Genomic DNA, 22,064 nt, shown 5'->3' on the forward strand with positions numbered 1-22,064 from the left:
TGAGTGCGTTTGTTGGTCAGATGCATCGGCACGGCCACTGATTCAAGTTTTATACAAAGAAGGAAACTTACCGATTGGCATCAACATACTTTTTGCCCAATTGACTTTGAGGCCCAAAAGCTCCAAATGTGCAAGCAGAAGATCCCTGTTTTTGCACGCTTGTTTCATGGATAGTGCTAAAAACAGCCAATAAATGAGATACAGTACATGGACACTGCTCAGGCTCCATGTATTGAACAGGCAGATTCTATGATAAAGTGAAGATTCGGGCATCCAGAGCATGAGAGATCTCATCGTGACTCTGAAATTTTTTTTATAAAATGGTGCTGTGCTCAGGCTTATATGCCCACTATGACGTGCCAGTAAGTAGCAGAGCATCAAGTGCCATCTGCCAATAGATTTTTAAGGGCGTCCGAGATCATCACTCCTGGGAGGAGTTGAAGTAACTGACTTAAAGGAGAACAGAATACATTTACATTCTGTCACTCTCTCTTTCTCTATGTCGCTTGCTCTCGAATAGAGAAAATTGCACAAGTAAAACAGTAGTTCTACAACAGCATATCTCTACTTTACCATAATAATAGCTCTTTCTCTGTAAAACTCTATCGTAAACTTAATCTCTTCAAGTACAGTGGTGTGAAAAAGTGTTTGCCCCCTTCCTGATTTCTTATTTTTTTGCATGTTTGTCACACTTAAATGTTTCAGATCATCAAACAAGTTTAAATATTAGTCAAAGATAACACAAATAAACACAAAATGCAGTTTTTAAATGAAGGTTGTTATTATTAAGGGAAAACAAAATCCAAACCTACATGGCCCTGTGTGAAAAAGTGTTTGCCCCACCTGTTAAAACATAACTTAACTGTGGTTTATCACACCTGAGTTCAATTTCTCTAGCCACACCCAGGCCTGATTACTGCCACACCTGTTCTCAATCAAGAAATCACTTAAATAGGACCTGCACAAAGTGAAGTCAACCAAAAGATCTTCAAAAGCTAGACATCATGCTGAGATCCAAAGAAATTCAGGAACAAATGAGAAACAAAGTAATTGAGATCTATCAGTCTGGAAAAGGTTATAAAGCCATTTCTAAAGCTTTGGGACTCCAGAGAACCACAGTGAGAGCCATTATCCACAAATGGCGAAAACATGGAACAGTTGTGAACCTTCCCAGGAGTGGCCGGCCGACCAAAATTACCCCAAGAACGCAGCGACGACTCATCCAAGAGGTCACAAAAGACCCCACAACAACATCCAAAGAACTGCAGGCCTCACTTGCCTCAGTTAAGGTCAGTGTTCATGACTCCACCATAAGAAAGAGACTGGGCAAAAATGGCCTGCATGGCAGAGTTCCAAGACGAAAACCACTGCTGAGCAAAAAGAACATTAAGGCTCATCTCATTTTTGCCAGAAAACATCTTGATGATCCCCAAGACTTTTGGGAAAATACTCTGTGGACTGACGAGACAAAAGTTGAACTTTTTGGAAGGTTTGTGTCCCATTACATCTGGCGTAAAAGTAACACCACATTTCAGAAAAAGAACATCATACCAACAGTAAAATATGGTGGTGGTAGTGTGATGGTCTGGGGCTGTTTTGCTGCTTCAGGACCTGGAAGACTTGCTGTGATAAATGGAACCATGAATTCTGCTGTCTACCAAAAAATCCTGAAGGGGAATGTCTGGCCATCTGTTCGTGACCTCAAGCTGAAGTGAACTTGGGTTCTGCAGCAGGACAATGATCCAAAACACACCAGCTAGTCCACCTCTGAATGGCTGAAGAAAAACAAAATGAAGACTTTGGAGTGACCTTATCAAATTCCTGACCTGAATCCTATTGAGATGCTGTGGCATGACCTTAAAAAGGCAGTTCATGCACGAAAACCCTCCAATGTGGCTGAATTACAACAATTCTGCAAAGATGAGTGGGCCAAAATTCCTCCACAGCGCTGCAAAAGACTCATTGCAAGTTATCGCAAATGCTTGATTGCAGTTGTTGCTGCTAAGGGTGGCCCAACCAGTTATTAGGTTTAGGGGGCAATCACTTTTTCACACAGGGCCATGTAGGTTTGGATTTTGTTTTCCCTTAATAATAACAACCTTCATTTAAAAACTGCATTTTGTGTTTACTTGTGTTATCTATGACTAATATTTAAACTTGTTTGATGATCTGAAACATTTAAGTGTGACAAACATGCAAAAAAATAAGAAATCAGGAAGGGGCAAACACTTTTTCACACCACTGTATATTAAGTTAGAGTGCTCTGCATTTAACTGATCTGAGTTCATACAATAATATTACTGAATTTTTCTTTTAGATGTACCTCTCTACTTCATTTCTCTCATTTCTCATCTCTGTGTTTTCTCATTTCAGTAAAATTAGTGTTTTGTTTTTTTCAGAAGGTAGTACCTCGGATGTCTCAGCATCTGCAAACCAGGCCATTCCCATTCAAGTCAAGAACTACTACAAGAGCATCTCTGAGAACAAAGAGATTGTAAAACTGGTGTCTGTACTGAGTACATCCATCAACTCTACCAAGAAGGTCTGCTGTTGTGTTTTTTGATTTGTTGTGTTTTTTTTTTTTAAATTTTATTTACATTTGCAACACAATTTTATCCAAAGTAACAGATTTTAGCTACTATTTCCAATTGGGCTGAGTCTGTTCTTAATTGCTTAAGTCAGTAGATTCTGGGCTAGTCAGAGTTTCAGAATTTACAGAATATCACATAGTATATGTTAGGTACAGACTCTAGTTTCTTATCCTCAGACTATGATTCCATGTAGTAGGAGTATATAATTTTTTTTGTTATATTTTAGAGCCGAATATAGAAGAAATCTACGATGCTCCAAAACTAAAATCTGAAGTCATACAGAAATTGACCATGTGGGGATACTCGAAGTGGAAAAGTTAGTTCAGTTTTGGCAGAGCCACTACAATGTCAATGACAAGCGCTAAGGGGAGGGTTTTTCATTGTTGTGTTCAGATCTACTTTACAGTTGGGTAGTGTGTGATCCTCAGTCATTTGGTGTGTGATACCTTTTATTTTCTTCTGCTATATCCATTTACATAGTTAGTGTGTTAAACCTAGTATTTAAAAAAGAATCCTAATTTGAAGTCTGGAAAGTGTAATCCAGCCTTTATAGTGTATCCAAGGAATACATTTATAAGTGTGTTCCCAGGGAATAGCTACCAGCAGCTAGAGGAAGACAATAATGTGACTTTTACTTTTGCCATGTACTTTTATACAGGAAGTAATGAATGCTTTGGATCGCTTTAGACTCTATCACCACATCTGGAAGAAAGACCGAGAGGAAACCATCCAGAAGTTCATCCAGGGGAACCCTCTGCTCTCTGAGTTTGAGTCTCAGATCCTGTACTACAGGGAACTGGAGCTAGAAATTACTGCAGAGCCTGAGTTTATATCAGTGGGAGCTCTGGCTCTATATACAGGTAGAGAAAATGGCTGAAGGAGTAATCAAAGGGATGTTGTGAGCTGCATACATGTTTATTATTGCTGTTCTTGTTACTATGTTATAATATGTATATACAGTATATGTATGTTTTATATATATATATATACACACTACCGGTCAAAAGTTTTGAAACACTTGACTGAAATGTTTCTCGTGATCTTAAAAATCGTTTGATCTGAAGGCATATGCTTAAATGTTTGAAATTAGTTTTGTAGACAAAAATATAGTTGTGCCACCATATTAATTTATTTCATTATAAAACTCAAATTTAAGTAAAAAAAAAAGTTTTTGAAATTGATGACTTGGACCAAATAATAAAGAAAAGCAGCGAATAAGTGCCCAACATAGATGTGAACTCCTTCAATGCTGTTTAAAAAGCATCCCAGGGTGATACCTCAAGAAGTTGGTTGAGAAAATGTCAAGAGTACATGTCTGCAAATTCTAGGCAAAGGGTGACTACTTTGAAGATGCCAAAATATAACACAGTTTTGATTTATTTTGGATTTTGTTTAGTCACAACATTATTCCCATAGTTCCATTTATGTTATTCCATAGTTGTGATGACTTTACTATTATTCTAAAATGTGAAAAATGAGTAAAGAATGAGTAAGTGTTTCAAAACTTTTGACTGGTAGTGTATGTATATTGTTAATAATTATGTATAATTATTTACTAATAATTATATTATTAATAATTTTACTAATAATCATAATAACTGTACTTTTTTTTTACTTTTGTACAACAAACTATTTTTGTACATGTAAAATCAGGGTCCTAAAGCAAAACCAGTTGAGAGCAACTGCTCTGCAATATACACATAGCAAAGTAGAGGTGTATTTCTTTTTTCTTTTGTAGGGCAGAATCAGTTATCCTTTTTTTTTTTTTTTTTTGGATTTTACATTGTGTTACTGTGATGTTTGTCAAGCTACAAAAATGCCCCTGACTCTTTATGTGTTGATGAACTTACCTTCAGCTAATCTGAAATTGGCCCTTACTGCCGAGACAAAGAGCTGGATGGTGGATTTCGGTCACCATTGCAACAGGAAGTATCGCATGGAGATGGAACAGATCTTCACTTTTGTGGATGAGGCGAGCAAGAAGCTCAACAGGCAGATTAAGGACCTGGATGATATCCGCATTGCCATGGCAACACTCAAGGAGATCAGAGAGCATCAGATCTCCATAGACTTTCAAGTTGGTCCAATTGAGGTACTGAAAAACAAAAAAATAATTGATTGAATGGTGTGTGACCACAGGACGAAGTAACACTTTGAAAAAAATAAAAATAAATTACAAATGAGTTACAAATACTTGGCAGCAATTATACTGTAAGCAATTTATAGCTTGATCTTAAAGACCATGAAAATGGCATCCGCAACACAATTAACTTCGATTGTCTGAAGCTTATCTGTTTTGCTATTGCTTCATATTTTTTCCTGTCTGTGTTGATTATCTCAACAGAAATAAAAAGTTGTTTTAGAGGCAGAGAAAGTTATTACTGTGCATTCTGATGAAAGATTTATGAAAAGGATTAATTCAGTGTCTCTTGTCCTGGTTTTGGCCTACAGGAATCATACAGCATGCTGCACAAATATGGATTGTTTGTGGCCAAAGAAGAAGCTGAGAAAGTGGACACCCTTCGGTACACCTGGGAGAAACTGCTGGCCCGTAGCACAGAGGTGCAGAACGAGCTGGTGTCCCTGCAGCCCAAATTCAGAGGAGAACTCATAAGAAATGTTCAGACATTTGTGGATGACTGCCAGCACTTTTACCATGATTATGAGAGGGTGAGTCCTGAGGGGATGGTAAACTATATCCACCCACTTCTCTTGCTTTGAGAAGGTTACTCAAGCAATTATGGTGTCAAGCCAAAACAGTTGTTTTTTCTGCATTTCTGTTCCTGTGGGTGTTCTGCGACATGAAATGCATGAAATCAAAGCACTGAAAAATCACAGTGTTTCTTTGAGGCAACACTTGAAAACAAAGTCTTTGTATTTCATAAATTAACAATATGTGCATATGTTTCTTTGATTTTGTGCACATCAAATCCTCAGGATGGTCCAATGGTGGTGGGATTGGCTCCTCAGGATGCCAGTGACAGGCTTATTATGTTTCAGGTACAATTTCTCGTTATTTACCATGCCTAGAGCTACATTGGAAAAATTAAAGATATTTTATCAACTAGTTCAGCACATTTTTTTAAGGTGCACTCAATTAACTTGCCTGCTTAGGCATGAAATACTTTAATAGATGAGTTGTTAAAAACACAAATCTAACGCAAATGAAAATATTTTGGTCTAAGTTCAGTCAGTGTTCTACAAGGTGCCTATTAAAATCTGGCAGAAGTTCTAGAATGGCTAACATCACTGCCTTGCAGCACCTTTAAGTTAGTCGAATATGTATCTTATGTGTAGACAACTCTTATTTATGTGTTATAAAATAAAACAAAATAAAACAAATAGGTTGAATCAACACAGTGTATCTAATTTTCTCCTCAGTATTCCCTAATACAACAAACTCTACTTTTGTGGCATTGTGTTTACAGGATGAAAAATTATTTTAATGAATCAAGGTCCAATTTTACTAAAGGATCACTAATCTCCCTAATGGTGACTTCAAACAAAAAAGCTATTTGCAACAAACCTTCATGAAAAGCATAAATTATTAAAAATATCACATTTATACATCTCCATATGGCACCATGATTTGACCAAAAACACAAAAGTAATTTATTGAATTGCAAAGGCTTATTGGTATTTCATCAGCCTCAAAGCTCAGTAGCAGATGCAACAATATGAAATTCATTGTGCTAAGCCATAATAGCTTCACAACAACAAACTTTAAATTTCCACTAAATGAACAATCCCAAGCAGTTCTTTTGCAAAATATGTTGTCAACAATGATGGTCCAAATACCAGTTATGCATTAAACATAAGTAAATATTACTTAGCAATATATATATAGTATAAATAAACGTAATATTAAATAAGAATATATTATCACATTATAATTATCACAATAATTAATTTGCTAGTTGCTAAACTTTTAAACAGAAAGTAAAAAGTAAAAAGAATAGTGTTTTTTTTTTTTTTTTTTTTTTAATGATAAAAGGGATAATTCACACAAAAATGAAAATTCTCTCATCATTTACTCACCCTAATGTCATCCCAGATGTGTATGACTTTCTTCTGCTGAACACAAACGAAGAACATCTCAGCTCTGCAGGTCCTTTCAATGCAAGTGAATGATGGCCAGAACTTTAAAGCTCCAAAAATTACATAAAGGTAGTATAAAAGTAATACATATGTCTTCTGAAGCGATGCAATCGCTTTGGGTGAGAAACAGATTATTATTATGTCCTTTTTTTTACCATAAAACTCCACTTACAATTTCACTTCAGAATGTGAAAGTATAAATGGATTACTATGCCGCACTTATGTGACTTTTAGAGCTTAAAAGTTCTGGCCACCATTAACTTGCATTGTTTGAACCTACAGAGCTGAAATATTATTCTAAAAACCATTATCTGTGTTCTGCAGAAGACTTTTTCATTTCTGAGTGAACTATCCCTTTAAAATGCTATACAATCACATGAGATGAAGACTCTAGTCATAAAGCTGCTTTATTCTACAAATGGTACATAATGTGGAAGCACAGCCGATTATTACTTATTTTATCTCAATAATCCACTGTTACATAACATCAGGTTCAATCAACCGTTGTATACCAAATTGGAACAAAAAGATTTTTAGAGCATACATGCAATTTAAATCTATCTATTCTGTTGGTAATATTCTATCATGATTTTACGATATGTGATGTATAGTTATAGAAATACATTTCTAATGGTTATTTACTTTACAACAATCTGGTATTGCACAGAATCACTTTGACAACCTGTTCCGCAAGTACATCACATACACAGGAGGGGAGGAGCTCTTTGGCCTACCTGTTACCCAGCATCCTCAGTTGCTTGAGATCAGAAAGCAGCTGACGCTCCTCCAGAAACTCTATGGACTCTACAACAACGTCATCGACACTGTCAATGGCTACTATGACATCTCATGGGCCGACATCCACATCGAGAGGATCAACAACGAACTCCTTGAGTTTCAGACGAGGTGAGAAGGTTACCGAAGTCAAACCAAATTTCTGCCCCTCACATTTTCTGAAACGGTTGAAGGTTCTCCCTCTGGCTATCATGTAATAAGTTACATTGAAAGGCATGAATGGGGATTTCAAATTTATCGGCCTGCTACAGGTTATTGCAGAAACCTATTTTAGAATAGATTCATTCTCCATGCCTGTCAAGGACTGAAATAAAAGTCAGCTGTGTTGGAGCAGGTACCAGTGTAAGGCAAAAAATCTTTACAGAAAACAAGGTTGAACTAAGAGTTTTCTGTCCGATTCAATTTAAAGTGCTCTCAAAAGTTCAATACAACAGATGTGAACACTACTTACAACAAATAGCCAATTGCAGCGAGATATCTCCTGTAACACAACATTATAAAATGGTTAATCGGTTAAAGGTTACCTTAAAGGTACATGTCAGAGAAGAGACAAACAACTGTTATTTTTTTTTTTAAATAATGCTTACAGTTTCACATACTATTTTTAAAAACATAGTAAGTGTTCAGGACTCAGTAAGTAGTAAACTAGTTTCTATTCTGAACATAACCTAATGACTGCATTGCAGGTGCCGTAAGCTGCCACAGGCCCTTAAAGGGTGGCAGGCATTTTTGGAACTAAAGAAAACCATTGATGAGTTTAATGAGTGCTGCCCCTTGCTGGAGCTAATGACTAACAAAGCCATGATGACACGCCACTGGAAGAGAATCACTGAGGTTACAGGTCACATCTTTGAGGTAGAAACTGATAACTTCAAGCTGCGCAACATCATGGAAGCCCCACTGCTGAAGTACAAAGAAGAAATAGAGGTTAGAAGTAGTTTTTAATTAACAAAACTTCAATTAACTAGATGGATGGGTGGGTGGGTGTTTGGTTGGTTGGCTTAGGTAGGTAGGTAGACAGACAGACAGACAGATAGACAGACAACCAGACAGAAAATTTCAGTAAAGAATTCCATTCTAATTGTACCAACACATTTGGATAGGACATCTGTATCAGTGCTGTTAAGGAGCGTGACATCGAGCAGAAACTCAAGCAGGTGATAGCGGAGTGGGACAACAAGACCTTTACTTTTGCCAATTTTAAAACCAGAGGCGAGCTCCTTCTGAGAGGAGACAGTACGTCAGAGATCATTAGCAACATGGAGGACAGCCTGATGGTGCTGGGATCCCTCATGAGCAACAGGTGGGCCATTAAACAAGTGCAACAATTTTCTGAATCTATAAAAAGATTCAATCATGGATTGTGGAGATGAGTTGTGGCATTCAATTTGAATGTGTATCCTGTTATGAGTGTCTCGTATCTCTACAGGTACAACACTCCGTTCAAAGCTCTGATCCAGAAATGGGTTCAGAACCTCTCCAACACAACAGACATTATTGAAAACTGGATGACTGTGCAAAACCTCTGGATTTACCTTGAGGCTGTATTTGTTGGTGGAGACATAGCCAAACAGATGCCAAAGGTAACATCAGTGATTAAGGTTTACCCTCATACATTAAGATCAGGAAAAGTAATAATGGGTAGCTCAGCATGTAAAGACGCTGACTACCACCTCTGGAGTCGCAAGTTCGAATCCAGGGCGTGCTGAGTGACTCCAGCCAGATCTCCTAAGCAACCAAATTGGTCCAGTTGCTAGGGAGGGTAGAGTCAAATGGGTTAACCTCCTCGTGGTCACTAGAATGTGGTTTGCTCTCAGTGGGGCATGTGGTGAGTTGTGTGTGGATGGCACGGAGAATAGCGTGAAGCCTCCACACGTGCTATGTCTCTGTGTTAACGCACTCAACAGGCCACATGATAAAATGCATGGATTGACGGTCCCAGACGTGGAGGCAACTGAGATTCGTCCTCCACCACCCGGATTGAGGCAAGTCACTACGCCACCAGGAGGATGTAGAGTGCATTGGGAATTGGGCATTCCAAATAAAAAAATAAATAAAATAAAAAAAGATCAAGAAAAGTTTTGAACCTGCATCTACCGCATGAACATCGAAGTGCAATTTGTCAGAGCATTTGTGCTAACTTCCAAGCCATGGCTCTGACATACATATGTATTAAATTGGTTTAAAGGATTAGTTCACCCAAAAAGGAAAATTAATTCATTGTTTACTCACCCCTGTGTTGTTATAACCCTATTTAACCCTATATATTTTTCTTAAAACAAAGGGAGAAATTGTGAAAAAATTTGTGCTCAGTGATGTCATACAATGGCAGTTTATGGTGACTACCTCTTCAAGCTTCAGAAGAACGCAAAAGTATAATTCAGAAGTCTAATAAATTATACCGTGAGACTCATGATTGTTATGAAAGCATACAAAAAGGTTTGGTGAGAAACAAACTGAAATCGAATGTATTCTTTAATGAAAATTTTCACTGACCGTTGATCTCCTGTGCGTGTTCATGATAGGGCACGAGAGCAACAGTTAACACACCCCCCTGGTGTCATTGAGGCGTTCAAGTGGAAACTCATTTTGTTTATTGAAACAAAGGAAACACAGTGATAGTGACAACAGAACACAACACAGCTGCACAAAAACCAGAGAACAGAACTTACTAAACATGTCTAAAGAGTTTTTAGTCAAAGAATTGATGCATTTCTATGCCCAGCCTTATTTACACAAAAGCATAATTCATAAGTCTCATGGAATCATTTATTAGACTTCTAAATTATACTTTTGTGTTCTTTTGAAGCTTGAAGAGGTAGTCACCATAAACTGTCATTGTATGACATCACTGAACACAGACGTTTTTCACAATTTCTCCCTTTGTGTTAAGAAAAAGAAACAAAGTCATATGACTGAATTTTCACTTTTGGGTGAACTATCCCTTTAAGATGCCACACAGTATGTATTATATTTCTGAACGATTAATATTTTTCAGTCTTCTGCAAACTATGTCAAAGATTTATTGAGGTAATGTTTTTAAAACATTATGTGAGATTTTACTAAAGATTTCATGTGAAAGCCACCAACTTTGCTTCTCTCTTTTAGGAGGCAAAGCGCTTCTCCAACATTGATAAGTCTTGGGTAAAGATCATGACTCGAGCTCATGAAATGCCCAACGTGGTCCAGTCGTGCGTGGGAGATGAGACTATGGGTCAACTACTGCCTCACCTGCTAGAACAGCTCGAGATGTGCCAGAAATCCCTCACAGGGTATGTTACACATCCATCAAGCCCAGTTTATATATATATATATATATATATATATATATATATATATATATATATATATATATATATATATATATATATATATATATATATATATATATATATATATATATATATATACAATACTGTGCAAAAGTCTTAGGCACATAAGATGTTTCACAAAAGCATTTGTCTTAAGATGGTTATTTATATCTGCTACTTTAGTGTCTCAATAGACAATATAAATGTTATACTCCCAAACATTCCTTTTGCAAATAGAATAGAATAGAATAGAGAACAGAGAGCCCTACAACAGATGTCATGGCCCTCACAGAGCCCCCCATTGAACATCAGGTCAGTCTGGGATAACACGAAGAGACAGAAGTAATTGAGATAGCCTAAATAAATAAAAGAACTGTGGCGAATTCTCCAGAAGCTTGGAACATCCTATCTGCCAACAACCAAGAAAAACTGTGTCCAGGTGTACCTAGGAGAATTGGTGCTGTTTTAAAGACAAAAGTGTTCACACCAAATATTGATTTAGCTCTTTTTCAGTTTACTGGACCTTGTATGATGTTAATTGATTAATGAAAAGTATTATATCATTATTTTTTTTAAGAAATCCTCACTTTGATAGTTTTTCACAAATGCCTAAAACTTTTGCACAGTACTGTGTATGTATATATAATATATATATTTATTTATTTATTGTTTTATTTATTTATTTATTTATTTATTTTTTACTTGCCCCACCTTTTCTTTAAAAAAAAAGCAAAAATCTGGATTCCATTGAGTCACTTACAATGGAAGTGAATGGGGCCAATCTGTAAACAACATACATGTTAATATGATTTTAGTGTTAAGATTGCTAACCTTTCCTGTGTAAAGTTACAGGTATATCCAATGTTGATGTAATGTCAAAAAGCCCTAAAAGACATGTAAACTTTACAGCTCAAAAAAATACAGGAGTTTTAGCAGAGGAGTTAATGTAAGTGTTTTTATAAAATTATAAGCTTCACATTTCTACCTTTAAACCCTCCAAAAATTGGCCCCATTCACATCCATTGTAAATGCCTCACTGTTTAAATTTGTGCTTTTTTTTTAAAGAAAAGGAGGGACAAGTCGAAACAATTTATTGTGGTAATCAATATTATGCCACAAATTCTGTCAATTGAGCTTAACTTGTATTGAACACGCTTTACAGGTATCTGGAGAAGAAGCGCTTGTTGTTTCCACGTTTCTTCTTTGTATCGGATCCTGCTCTGCTGGAGATTTTGGGCCAGGCGTCTGACTCACACACAATCCAGGCCCACCTGCTCAACATCTTTGACAACATCAAATCTGTCCGCTTTCATGATAAGGTGATCTACAGTACTCTTAAAAAAGAAAACAGCACCTTGATCTGAGCCTACATTGGCTAATACCAGTTTCCCACAGTCATGGAGAACCTTGAATAAAATATCAGGAAATTTTAAAGTTGTGAATTTAAAGCCTGGAAATTATTGGACATGAATAAAATTGTAAAAAGTAATGGAAATTACTGTTGTGAATCAAAATTTCCTAAAATATTTTATTGGGTAAAAATGGTCCTTCATATGGAAGCCCATTTGTGCCACACAGAACAAAATTGTGCTTTGGTAAGTCAAAATTATGATACAAAGTCATAATTTTTAGATAAAAAGTCATAATTTTGAGATAGAAAGGCATAATTATGAGATAAAAAGTCAAAATTATTAGATAAAACATAACTATGTTTAAGATAAAAAGTCATAATTACAAGCTAAGTTAAAATTATGAGATACTAAGTCCAAATTATAGATGCAAAGTCATATTTATGAGATACTAAATCATAATTATAAGTTAAAAAGTCAAACATTTTAGATAAAAATTCAAAATTATGAGATAAAAAGTCAAAATGATGAGGTACTTATTTATAATTATGAGATTGTAAAGTCAGTATTTTGAGAAAAAAAGGCTAAATATGACATACAAAGTCATAATTTTGAGATAAAAAGTCAGTTGAGATAAAAAAGTAATAATTATGATATTAAAAAGTCATTATGAGATAAAAAGTCAAAATGTTGTGATACTAAGTGAAAATTATGATCTGCAAAGTGATATTTATTAAATACTAAGTCACAATTATGAGTTAAAATAGATACAAATTCAAAATTTTGTGATAAAAAGTAATTTCATAATTATGATTTAGTAACTTAAAATTATAATAAAATATAAAAATAATAAAATTTAAATAATATCTCATAATTATGACTTGGTGTCTCATAATGTTGACTTACCAAAGCATTTTCTTATTTATTTTTTTTATTTTTTGTGTTAGAAATGGGCTTCCATAGGGCTTTGTGAATGCAATGTTTATAAAACATTATCCAGTAATCACAAATAAAAAAATGAAAAACAAAATCACAAAATGGAAAGTTCTTGGAAATAAAAAATAAATATTGAAAACGTGTCAAACCATGTGGGAATCCCTGTAATAATATATTAGACAGACAATTCAGACAGGCGACCAGTTTTCTGCCACAGCAGCATGCCATTGTCATGTTTTAGGATCAGATTTTCAACATATAGTTTGCTTTAAAATTTCTACATTAAAAGCAAACTCTGCTGGGTTTGATTTCAGATGTATGATAAGATTCTGGCAATTTCCTCACGTGAGGGTGAGACAGTAGAACTGGACAGACCCGTGACAGCGGAGGGAAATGTGGAGGTCTGGCTTAACGCACTACTGAAAGAATCCCAGAGGTCTTTACACCTTATCATCCGTCAAGCTGCTCTTGCCATTCAGGACTCTACTTTTGAGTTGATCGACTTTTTGGACTCCTTTCCTGCACAGGTATTTAAAATAGTGACAGTAACAGCAACTTATTAAATTAATTTAGACATAACAGTGTATATTAACAGGACTGTTGGGTTTGTGTGGTTAAGGTTGGTTTACTAGGAATCCAGATGATATGGACAAGGGATTCTGAAGATGCTTTGACCAGTGCCAGATATGACCGTAAGATCATGGCTAAAACCAATCAGTTCTTCTTGGAGCTTCTCAATCTTTTGATTGACATGACCACAAAGGACCTCAGAACTGTGGAACGGACCAAGTATGAAACATTAATCACCATTCACGTACACCAGAGGGACATCTTTGATGATTTGGTGAGTGCTAGAATTGGATTAGGAATGAAAGAGAGAGGCTTATTGGTGTTAATCCATTTTCATAATTCTTGGACTGATTTTTGAGTAAGAAGTATCACCCTGGAATAAACTTTAGTAGTTTTGAATCAGTCAGACCCTCATTTAAGACTTATGTTTACACTCTCTGCCTCTATTATTCTAATAAAGTCTCTGCATTGTTGCCAATTGCTCATTTGAGTTTCGATAGGAAGGGTAAACTGTTTTTGTTGGGATTTTAGAACTTTAATAACCTTTGGCAAACAAACCGCCTCTGCAAAGCTGCACAAAAGCCAGAGGCAATTTAGCTAATTACTGCCACCCCAATTACCATTGCAGTCGCTCTTGGGTTTAATACGGCTTTATTTCTTAATGCTTTGAACTTCAGCTTTCTTGTAGTTTGGATGTGTCTTAATGTCAACCGGCAAGGTTGGATGTCTTAATAACTTATGACTAAATGCCATATTTCATAAAGAAATCATTGAGTATGTCACACCTCTCACACAATTTTAAGCATTTGCAGATGCGGATTTGAGTCAACTCCAAAAGATTACCAGCCAACAGAGACTTATCCCCCTGCAATTTCTGTTCTTCTCCTACAGTGTCGTTTGCACATCAAAAGCCCCACAGACTTTGAATGGCTGAAGCAATGCCGGTTTTACTTCCATGAGGACTCAGATAAGATGATGATCAACATTACAGATGTGGGCTTCATCTATCAGAATGAGTTTCTGGGCTGTACTGACAGGCTGGTCATCACTCCACTCACTGACAGGTGCTGCTGAGAATTACAAGCTTGTTTTCCTCTAGTTTCCAACTGTGGGGCCATTTATATATCATATGTCAAAACAGTATTACATTTTTAGGCAGATCTGATTTCTCATATATCACACAACATGTTTTGCCCAGATCAGTGTGTTACTCAAGAAATTATCTTGTGTATAAAGATAAAATAACATTAGATATTTTGTGACATTATTTTCATGACAAAACCTCTTATACTCTGCAGGATTTTTGGGCTGCCGCCTGAACGTTTTCTCACACAAATGTAAAAGCTACCTGTTCACACATATAGTGGACTAATTTCATAAAAATGGTCTCATTTTACAGATAACCCGCTATATTTTAAGAAATGATTGCAATAATTAATAACATTTTATATGTTTACAATTTTATGATAAATATATTGTATTTTATTTGTTTATTTTTTTTTTTCTAAAATTTTAAAGCATGCCATTTCAGTTCTGTGTCTATTTTCAAGCAAAAATCTTTATTTTATTCCACTGGATGGTAGCAAGTACTAGAAAAAAAATATTTTTCCTCTATCACCTTCCATCACATTATAATGATCTGAAATGCATTTTTGCCCTCACATCGTAGCTTCCACATTATTTTGGTTGAATATCTTGGTGTCTGAGTTGTGTAGAAGCCCAATCTAGGTGCCATTGGAAAGCAGAGAATCCCAGCTTTACAATGATGTGTTCTTAAATATCTTAAAAAAATAAAATTATATATATATATATATATATCTGAAAACAGCTTAAAGGAATAGTTCACCCAAAAATGAAAATTCTCTCATCATTTACTCACCCTTATGCCTTCCCAGATGTTTGACTTTCTTTCTTCTGCTAAAAATAAATTTATATTTTAGAAGAATATTTCAGCTCTGTAGGTCCATAGAATGCAAGTGAATGGTGACCCAAATTTTGAAGCTCCAAAAGCACATAAAGGCAGCATAAAAGTAATCCATATGACTCCAGTAGTTAAATCCATATCTTCAGAAGTGTTATGGTAAGTGTGGGTGAGAAACAGATCAAAATTTTAGCTCTTTTTTAATTTCAATCTCCACATTCACTTTCATATTCTTCTTCTTTTATTTTTGCCGATTTGCATTCTTTGGGCATATCGCCACCTACTGGGCAGGAAGGAGAATTTATTGTGAAAAAGGACTTAAATAATGATCTGTTTCTCACCCACACCTATCATATCACATCTGAAGACATGGATTTATCCACTGGAGTCATATGGATTACTTTTATGGTGCCTTTATGTGCTATTTGGAGCTTACAAAGTTTGGTACCTATTCACTTGCATTGTGAGGACCTACAGAGCTGAAATATATTTTTTAAATCTTCGTTTGTGTTCAGGTGAAGAAAGAAAGTCATACACATATGGGATTGCATAAGGGTGAGTAAATGATGAGAGAATTTTCATTTTTGAGTGAACTATCCCTTTAAGACAGCCTATGGTGATTAGCTGGTCTCCAGACTTGGACAATCTGCTTAGGCTGGTCTGTTTTATCTGTTTTGGAGGGTTTTTAGGCACTTGTTAGCTGATCAGGCTGGGAGACCAGCTGGCCAAGCAGCTAAACCAGCTAAACAACAGCTTTGCAGACCAGCTGGACCAACTAAAGAACAGTTTGGCTTGGCTTGGAAGCTAGCATAACCTTCTTAGACCAGCTAAGACCAGTAAACCACCTTAGGCTGGTTTAAAATAATTTTTTTACAGCATGGATTTTTGCTTGAAATGATTTTAAAAAGTTTAATCTATTTCTCAGGTGCTATATTACTTTAGCTCAAGCTCTGGGAATGAGCATGGGCGGAGCTCCAGCCGGACCGGCAGGAACAGGAAAGACAGAGACCATTAAGGACATGGGCCGCTGCCTGGGCAAATATGTGGTGGTGTTCAACTGCTCCGACCAGATGGACTTCAGAGGCCTGGGCAGAATATTCAAAGGTGTCGCACATTTGTGTTAATCAGTGCACATGCAAGTTAATGGAATGATTCACCCCAAATTGAAAATAATTTTCTCACCTTCATATAATTTCAAACTGGTATGACGGTGTGCATTTTTTAAGAATATCCTGGCCACTCCTTTCTGTATAATCAAAGTGAATGGGGACTGAGATCGACTTAATTACACATTTAAAAAAACACAACAAAAGGATCATAAAAATAGTCCATATGTCTGTATTCCAAGTCTTAGGTAGCCATTCAGTAGCTTTTTATAAGCAACAGATATTCACTGAAATTCATGCCCTCTGCTGTACTTCTCAAATTGGCTGATATTGATGTCAATGACATTTGTGAAATGCACAAGAACCAATGGCTTTTGGCATCAATGATGTCAAATGGCACTGATGTTGCTTTTGTGTAGTCCATATGACTTTTGTAGTCCATGTCAGAGGTTCCGTGACAGGGAAGATTATCAGTAAAAATGTACTTACATTTTGGTCTATTCCTCACAAAGCTGTAGTGCACAAGTTATATGGCCCACTTTTATTATACTTTTATGGTGCTTGTTTGTCATTCTGGAGCTTGACAGAATCAGACCCCATTCATTTTCATTATATGAAAAGAGTGGCCAGGATACTCTTCAAAATTTCTCCTTTTGTGTTCCACGGTAGAAAGAACAACACAAAGGTGAGTAAATAATGAGGTTTGGGTGAACTATTCATTTAAATGAAACCATAACCATGTAATATAATCATAAATGACAAAGCATTTGAACTTTGTTAGCAATCATGTCTAATTCATTACCCATATGCAAGCAATATTCGGATGATATGGTCTGTGAAATTAAACATGAGAAACCCATCACTTTGATTTCTGTAATTTCACCAATGTGTTCGTGTTTTGCTTTTTTTGTGTGTGTGTGTTAGGCTATGATAATATTCTTTCATTTTTAAATCTATAGGTCTTGCACAATCTGGCTCCTGGGGCTGTTTTGATGAGTTCAATCGTATAGATCTGCCCGTGCTCTCAGTGGCAGCCCAACAAATCGCCATTGTTCTCACATGTAAGAAAGAACGCCGCAAGAACTTCATCTTCAGTGATGGAGATAATGTGGAGATGAACCCTGAATTTGGCATCTTCCTTACCATGGTGAGCTGGTGCATTGACTTGATCTTAGAAATATTACATAGCTTACAGCAATTTAGTTTTTTAATACTAAAATATTTATAAAATAAATAGTTTATACTCTTCCATTGTAAAATAGCCAAAATACACTGATGAGCCAAAGCATTATGACCACTCACATACCATTGATCATCTCCTAACAAGGCCACATGCCAAGGTCTGGGTAGATTAGATGGCAAGTGAGCAATCAGTTCTCGTAGTCAACGTGTTGAATGCAGGAGAAATTGGCATGAGTAAAGACCTGAGCGACTTTGACAAAGGCCAAATTATTATGACCAGATGACTTGGTCAGAGCATCTCTGAAACTGCAAGGCTTGTGGGGTGCTCCCAGTCAGCAGTGATGAGTACCTACTGACAGTGGTCAGAGGAGGGACAAACCATAAACCAGAGACAATGTGTTAGGCACCCAAGGCTCATCTATGTGTGAGGGCAACAAAGGCTGTCCCATCTGGTCCGAACTGACAGAAGGTTTACTGTGGCACAAATCACAGAAAATTTTATGATGGTTATGGGAGGAATGTGTCACAACACACAGTGCATCGCACCCTGCTGCATATCGGGCTGTGTAGCCGCAGACCGGTCAGAGTGCCCATGATGACCCCTGTCCACCAATGAAAGTGCCTTCAATGGACATGCGAGTGTCGGAAACTAGACTTTGGAGCAGTGGAAGAAGGTTGAGTGGTCTGATGAGTACCGTTTTCTTTTACATCACGTGGATGACCGGGTGTGCATTGTTTACCTGGGGAAGTGATGGCACCACTGTGCACTGTGGGAAGACAAGCCGGTGGAGGGAGTGTGATGCTCTGGGCAATGTTCTGCTGACACATGCAACATACCTAAACATCGTTGTAGACCAGGTACACCACTTCATGGCACTTATTGACAGTGGCCTCTTTCAGCAGGATAATGCGCCCTGGCACGCTGCACACATTGTTCGGGAATAGTTTGAGGAACATGATTGTAACAGAGATCATATTTTCAGGAGTCAGGAGGCAGCAGAAACAGTCAGCTTGAGTCTTTTATTACTTTTCAGCATTGTTCACAAAACTTAAACAAAAGGGCACTCAGTGGCCAAGTAATCACACACAAACAAGTCAATAATTCTTGTCGCACACACAGGAACAGTCTCTCTCTGGTCTCTCTCTTTCTGCCAACTGATGCATCTGTCGGCCTTTTCAGGTCTCCCTCCGCCATCACTATAACGAGAGACAGGTGTTAATGATAATGACAGCCCAGGTGACAAGCCTTATCACTCTCCCGCAGACAGATATGAGGCCACGCCCCTATTCCCACACACCCCCACCGCCTGACTCAGGCCGGGGAAACATCCGGCCTGCCAACTCTCCCCCCCCCCCCCCGCCCCCCATTTCTGAAGAGAAGTCAGTCATAGCCATCTGCGCCCCCAGCCACAGCCATCTGCGCCCCCGGTCTGTGGATCACCTCAAATATAAACGGCTGAAGTGCCAGGTATCAACGGGTGATCCGCACATTGGTATCTTTCATGCGGTGGAGCCATTGGAGTGGGGCGTGATCTGAGCAGAGGGTGAAGGCCCACCCAGCAGGTAGTAGTGGAGGGTGAGGACAGCCTACTTGATCGCAAGACACTCCTTCTTAATAGTACTGTACTTTGTCTCCCTCAAGGAGAGCTTGCGACTTATGGCCGTTCCTCCCCACCACCTCCTATGAGAGCAACGCCCCCAGCCCCTTGTTGGATTTATCCATCTGCAGAGTAAAGGGGAGAGAAATTAGGAGCATGTAAAGGTGACTCCCCCCACAAAACGTGGACTTTACTTTTAGGAAAGCCTGTTGGCACAACTCCGTCCACTGGACCGGATCGGGGGCCCCCTTTCTAGTAAGATCAGTCAACGGGCTGGCGATGTCAGAGTAACTAGGCACAAACCTTCGGTAGTAGCCAGCCTTTTGGTCTTGGGCCTCAGGCAGGCCATGATCGCTGTGGTTTGGTTAACCTAGGGTCACATCTGCCATGACCCAAAAGGAACCCCAGATACCAAATTTCCACCTGCCCAATTGCGCACTTCTTCGGGTTGGGCGTGAGCCCTGACCGTCGCAGCGACCTCAGGACAGCTCTCAGATGTTGCATGTGCCGCCGCCAGTCATTACTATAAATAATAATATCATCTAAATTCGTGGCGGCATATACTGAATGTGGTCTGAGAATTTTGTCCATGAGATGCTGAAATGTGGTAGGGGCCTGAACAAAAGAGTCAGAAGAGTCACAAATTGGTGTAAGCCGAACAGTGTGGAAAAATCCGTTCCCTATCTGTCACTCACTCGATGTTGTGTCGATGTAGTGACACTAGGGGTCACTCTTGGGAGCCCGAGACACCTCTGGTCTTTTATAAAAGGCCAATGAAAATTGGTGAGTGGTATTTGCATGCCACTCCCCCGGACATACGGGTATAAAAGGAGCTGGTATGCAACCACTCATTCAGATTTTCTCTTCTGAGCCGAACAGTTATGCTCACTGAGCTGAATTCCCATGACTGTTCATTCACCTCTGCTGGATCTGACAGCGCATTTCAGCGGCTTCTCCCTCCTCTGCACTGGTGCACTGCAGAGAAAGCCCCTGGGCACTTCGACAGAAATAAGAGTATATTTCTCTAAAAGAGTATATTTATCTAAAAGAGTGGCACACACGGAACGTCTTTTTAAAGACGCGTCTTTTTAAAGATGCCTTTCCTTTGTGTGTTATTTCTGGTTGCGCTCGTTATCTCTCACCTTCTGATGGTCACGATCATTGTCTTTCGTTTCTGGGCACTGCTCACGCGGAGACAGTGTTCGTGGATGGGTCATGTACTCATTGCGAGGACATGTCCATGGCAACGATGCGGTCACGGCTTGCCTTCATAAGAAAGCAAACCACCCCAGAGGCTCCCCGCCTCGGTCCTTTTACCCACGGGTATGAGGCCAGCGCGGCTAGCACTGGGGGCGATTTTAGGACCCCAATGGGACCGCCTCCGCCGGGTATCCCCCCGCGGACCTCCCATTCCCCAGCACACTCGTCTGCCCCGATCGGGCTTCCGGATGAGTCCACCGGCTCGTCTCATGGCGAGTTCGACCTCTTATTCGGAGCCCACGAAAGTGATGAGCTCTTGAACGCAGCATCGGAGAGCGGGCTCGTCCAGTCGGACGTGGAAACCTCAGCTGGGCTCCTCCCTTCGGGTGCGGTTGCCTGGTCACAGGCTGATGCGGAGATGACGACATGCTTTCCCGGGCAGCCGCGAGCGTCGGGCTAGAGTGGAACCCTCCACTCTTCCCTGAACCCTCGCGGCTCAATGATTGGTTCCTGGGCTCGTGGCGCCGCTCAAAGCCACACCCCGCCCCTGTTCCTTTCTTCCCGGAAGTGAATGAAGAGCTGACAAGGTCGTTGGAGGTACTTTTTACTGCCCGGTCCCGATCTTTTCAGCTTCCCTGCCCTCACTACCCTCGATGGTGGGGTGGCCAAGGGCTATTCGGCAATCCCCCGGTGGCTAAAGGCGCTCACAATGGACCTATGCCCGCAGAGCGCTGCCACCTGGCGCGGGTGCCCAAAGCCCCCATCCAAGGCCTGTGGGCTTACGTCATCTCTGACGGCCAAGGCCTATGGTGCCGCTGGACTAGCCGCCTCCTCCCTGCACGCCATGGCTCTCCTGCAAGTCCGCCAAGGCGCTAAAGGAACTGAACGAGGGTAGTTCCGCCCTGGGATTGATGCAGGAACTGCGTTCAGCGACCGACCTCGCTCTCCGAGCGACGGAGGTCACGGCGCTGTCTCTCGGGTGGACGATGTCCACATTAGTGGTCCAGGAGCGCCACCTTTGGTTCAACCTGGTTGAGATGGGTGAGGCCGACAGGACACGGTTCCTTGCTGCCCCCATCTCCCAGGCTGGCCTATTCGGCGACACCATCAAGGACTTTGCCCAGCAGTTCTCGACGGTGGAGCAGCAGACGGAAGCTATCTGGCATATCCTGCCCCGGCATGGCTCAAGATCCAACACCCCGTCTGCTCATCGCCAAGGGTGTCCCCCTGTGGTGACTGCACCAACTCCGCCGTGGCCCGGCCCTGGGAGGAGAATATTTTTGTTACCTTTGCATTTAATTGCGCTGCATGCCCAAGTGGCTGCAGTACCCAAGAGTTCAGCAAGAGTGGTTTCCTTGTTCCCTGGGTCACGTATCCGATGTGCACGGCCGTCATCACGACCACCGT

The 22,064-nt window shown here is 39.3% G+C and overlaps 1 protein-coding gene across 1 annotated transcript in view; it reads left to right on the top strand.

The window, feature by feature from the left end:
* The window catches only part of dnah5 (dynein, axonemal, heavy chain 5), a 234,836-nt gene that overhangs the window by 52,039 nt on the left and 160,733 nt on the right, over positions 1-22,064 (top strand). Inside the window, exons 22-37 of the mRNA XM_051720100.1 lie at positions 2,400-2,542; positions 3,250-3,451; positions 4,448-4,683; positions 5,043-5,261; positions 5,529-5,591; positions 7,357-7,595; positions 8,171-8,411; positions 8,588-8,787; positions 8,914-9,067; positions 10,593-10,756; positions 11,958-12,114; positions 13,395-13,607; positions 13,700-13,924; positions 14,542-14,714; positions 16,497-16,675; positions 17,637-17,824. Coding sequence (XP_051576060.1) covers positions 2,400-2,542; positions 3,250-3,451; positions 4,448-4,683; positions 5,043-5,261; positions 5,529-5,591; positions 7,357-7,595; positions 8,171-8,411; positions 8,588-8,787; positions 8,914-9,067; positions 10,593-10,756; positions 11,958-12,114; positions 13,395-13,607; positions 13,700-13,924; positions 14,542-14,714; positions 16,497-16,675; positions 17,637-17,824 — 2,996 coding nt within the window. The remainder of the gene's footprint in view (positions 1-2,399; positions 2,543-3,249; positions 3,452-4,447; positions 4,684-5,042; positions 5,262-5,528; positions 5,592-7,356; positions 7,596-8,170; positions 8,412-8,587; positions 8,788-8,913; positions 9,068-10,592; positions 10,757-11,957; positions 12,115-13,394; positions 13,608-13,699; positions 13,925-14,541; positions 14,715-16,496; positions 16,676-17,636; positions 17,825-22,064) is intronic.

Source organism: Myxocyprinus asiaticus, chromosome 16 (assembly GCF_019703515.2).
Source record: "Myxocyprinus asiaticus isolate MX2 ecotype Aquarium Trade chromosome 16, UBuf_Myxa_2, whole genome shotgun sequence".
NCBI lineage: Eukaryota > Metazoa > Chordata > Actinopteri > Cypriniformes > Catostomidae > Myxocyprinus > Myxocyprinus asiaticus.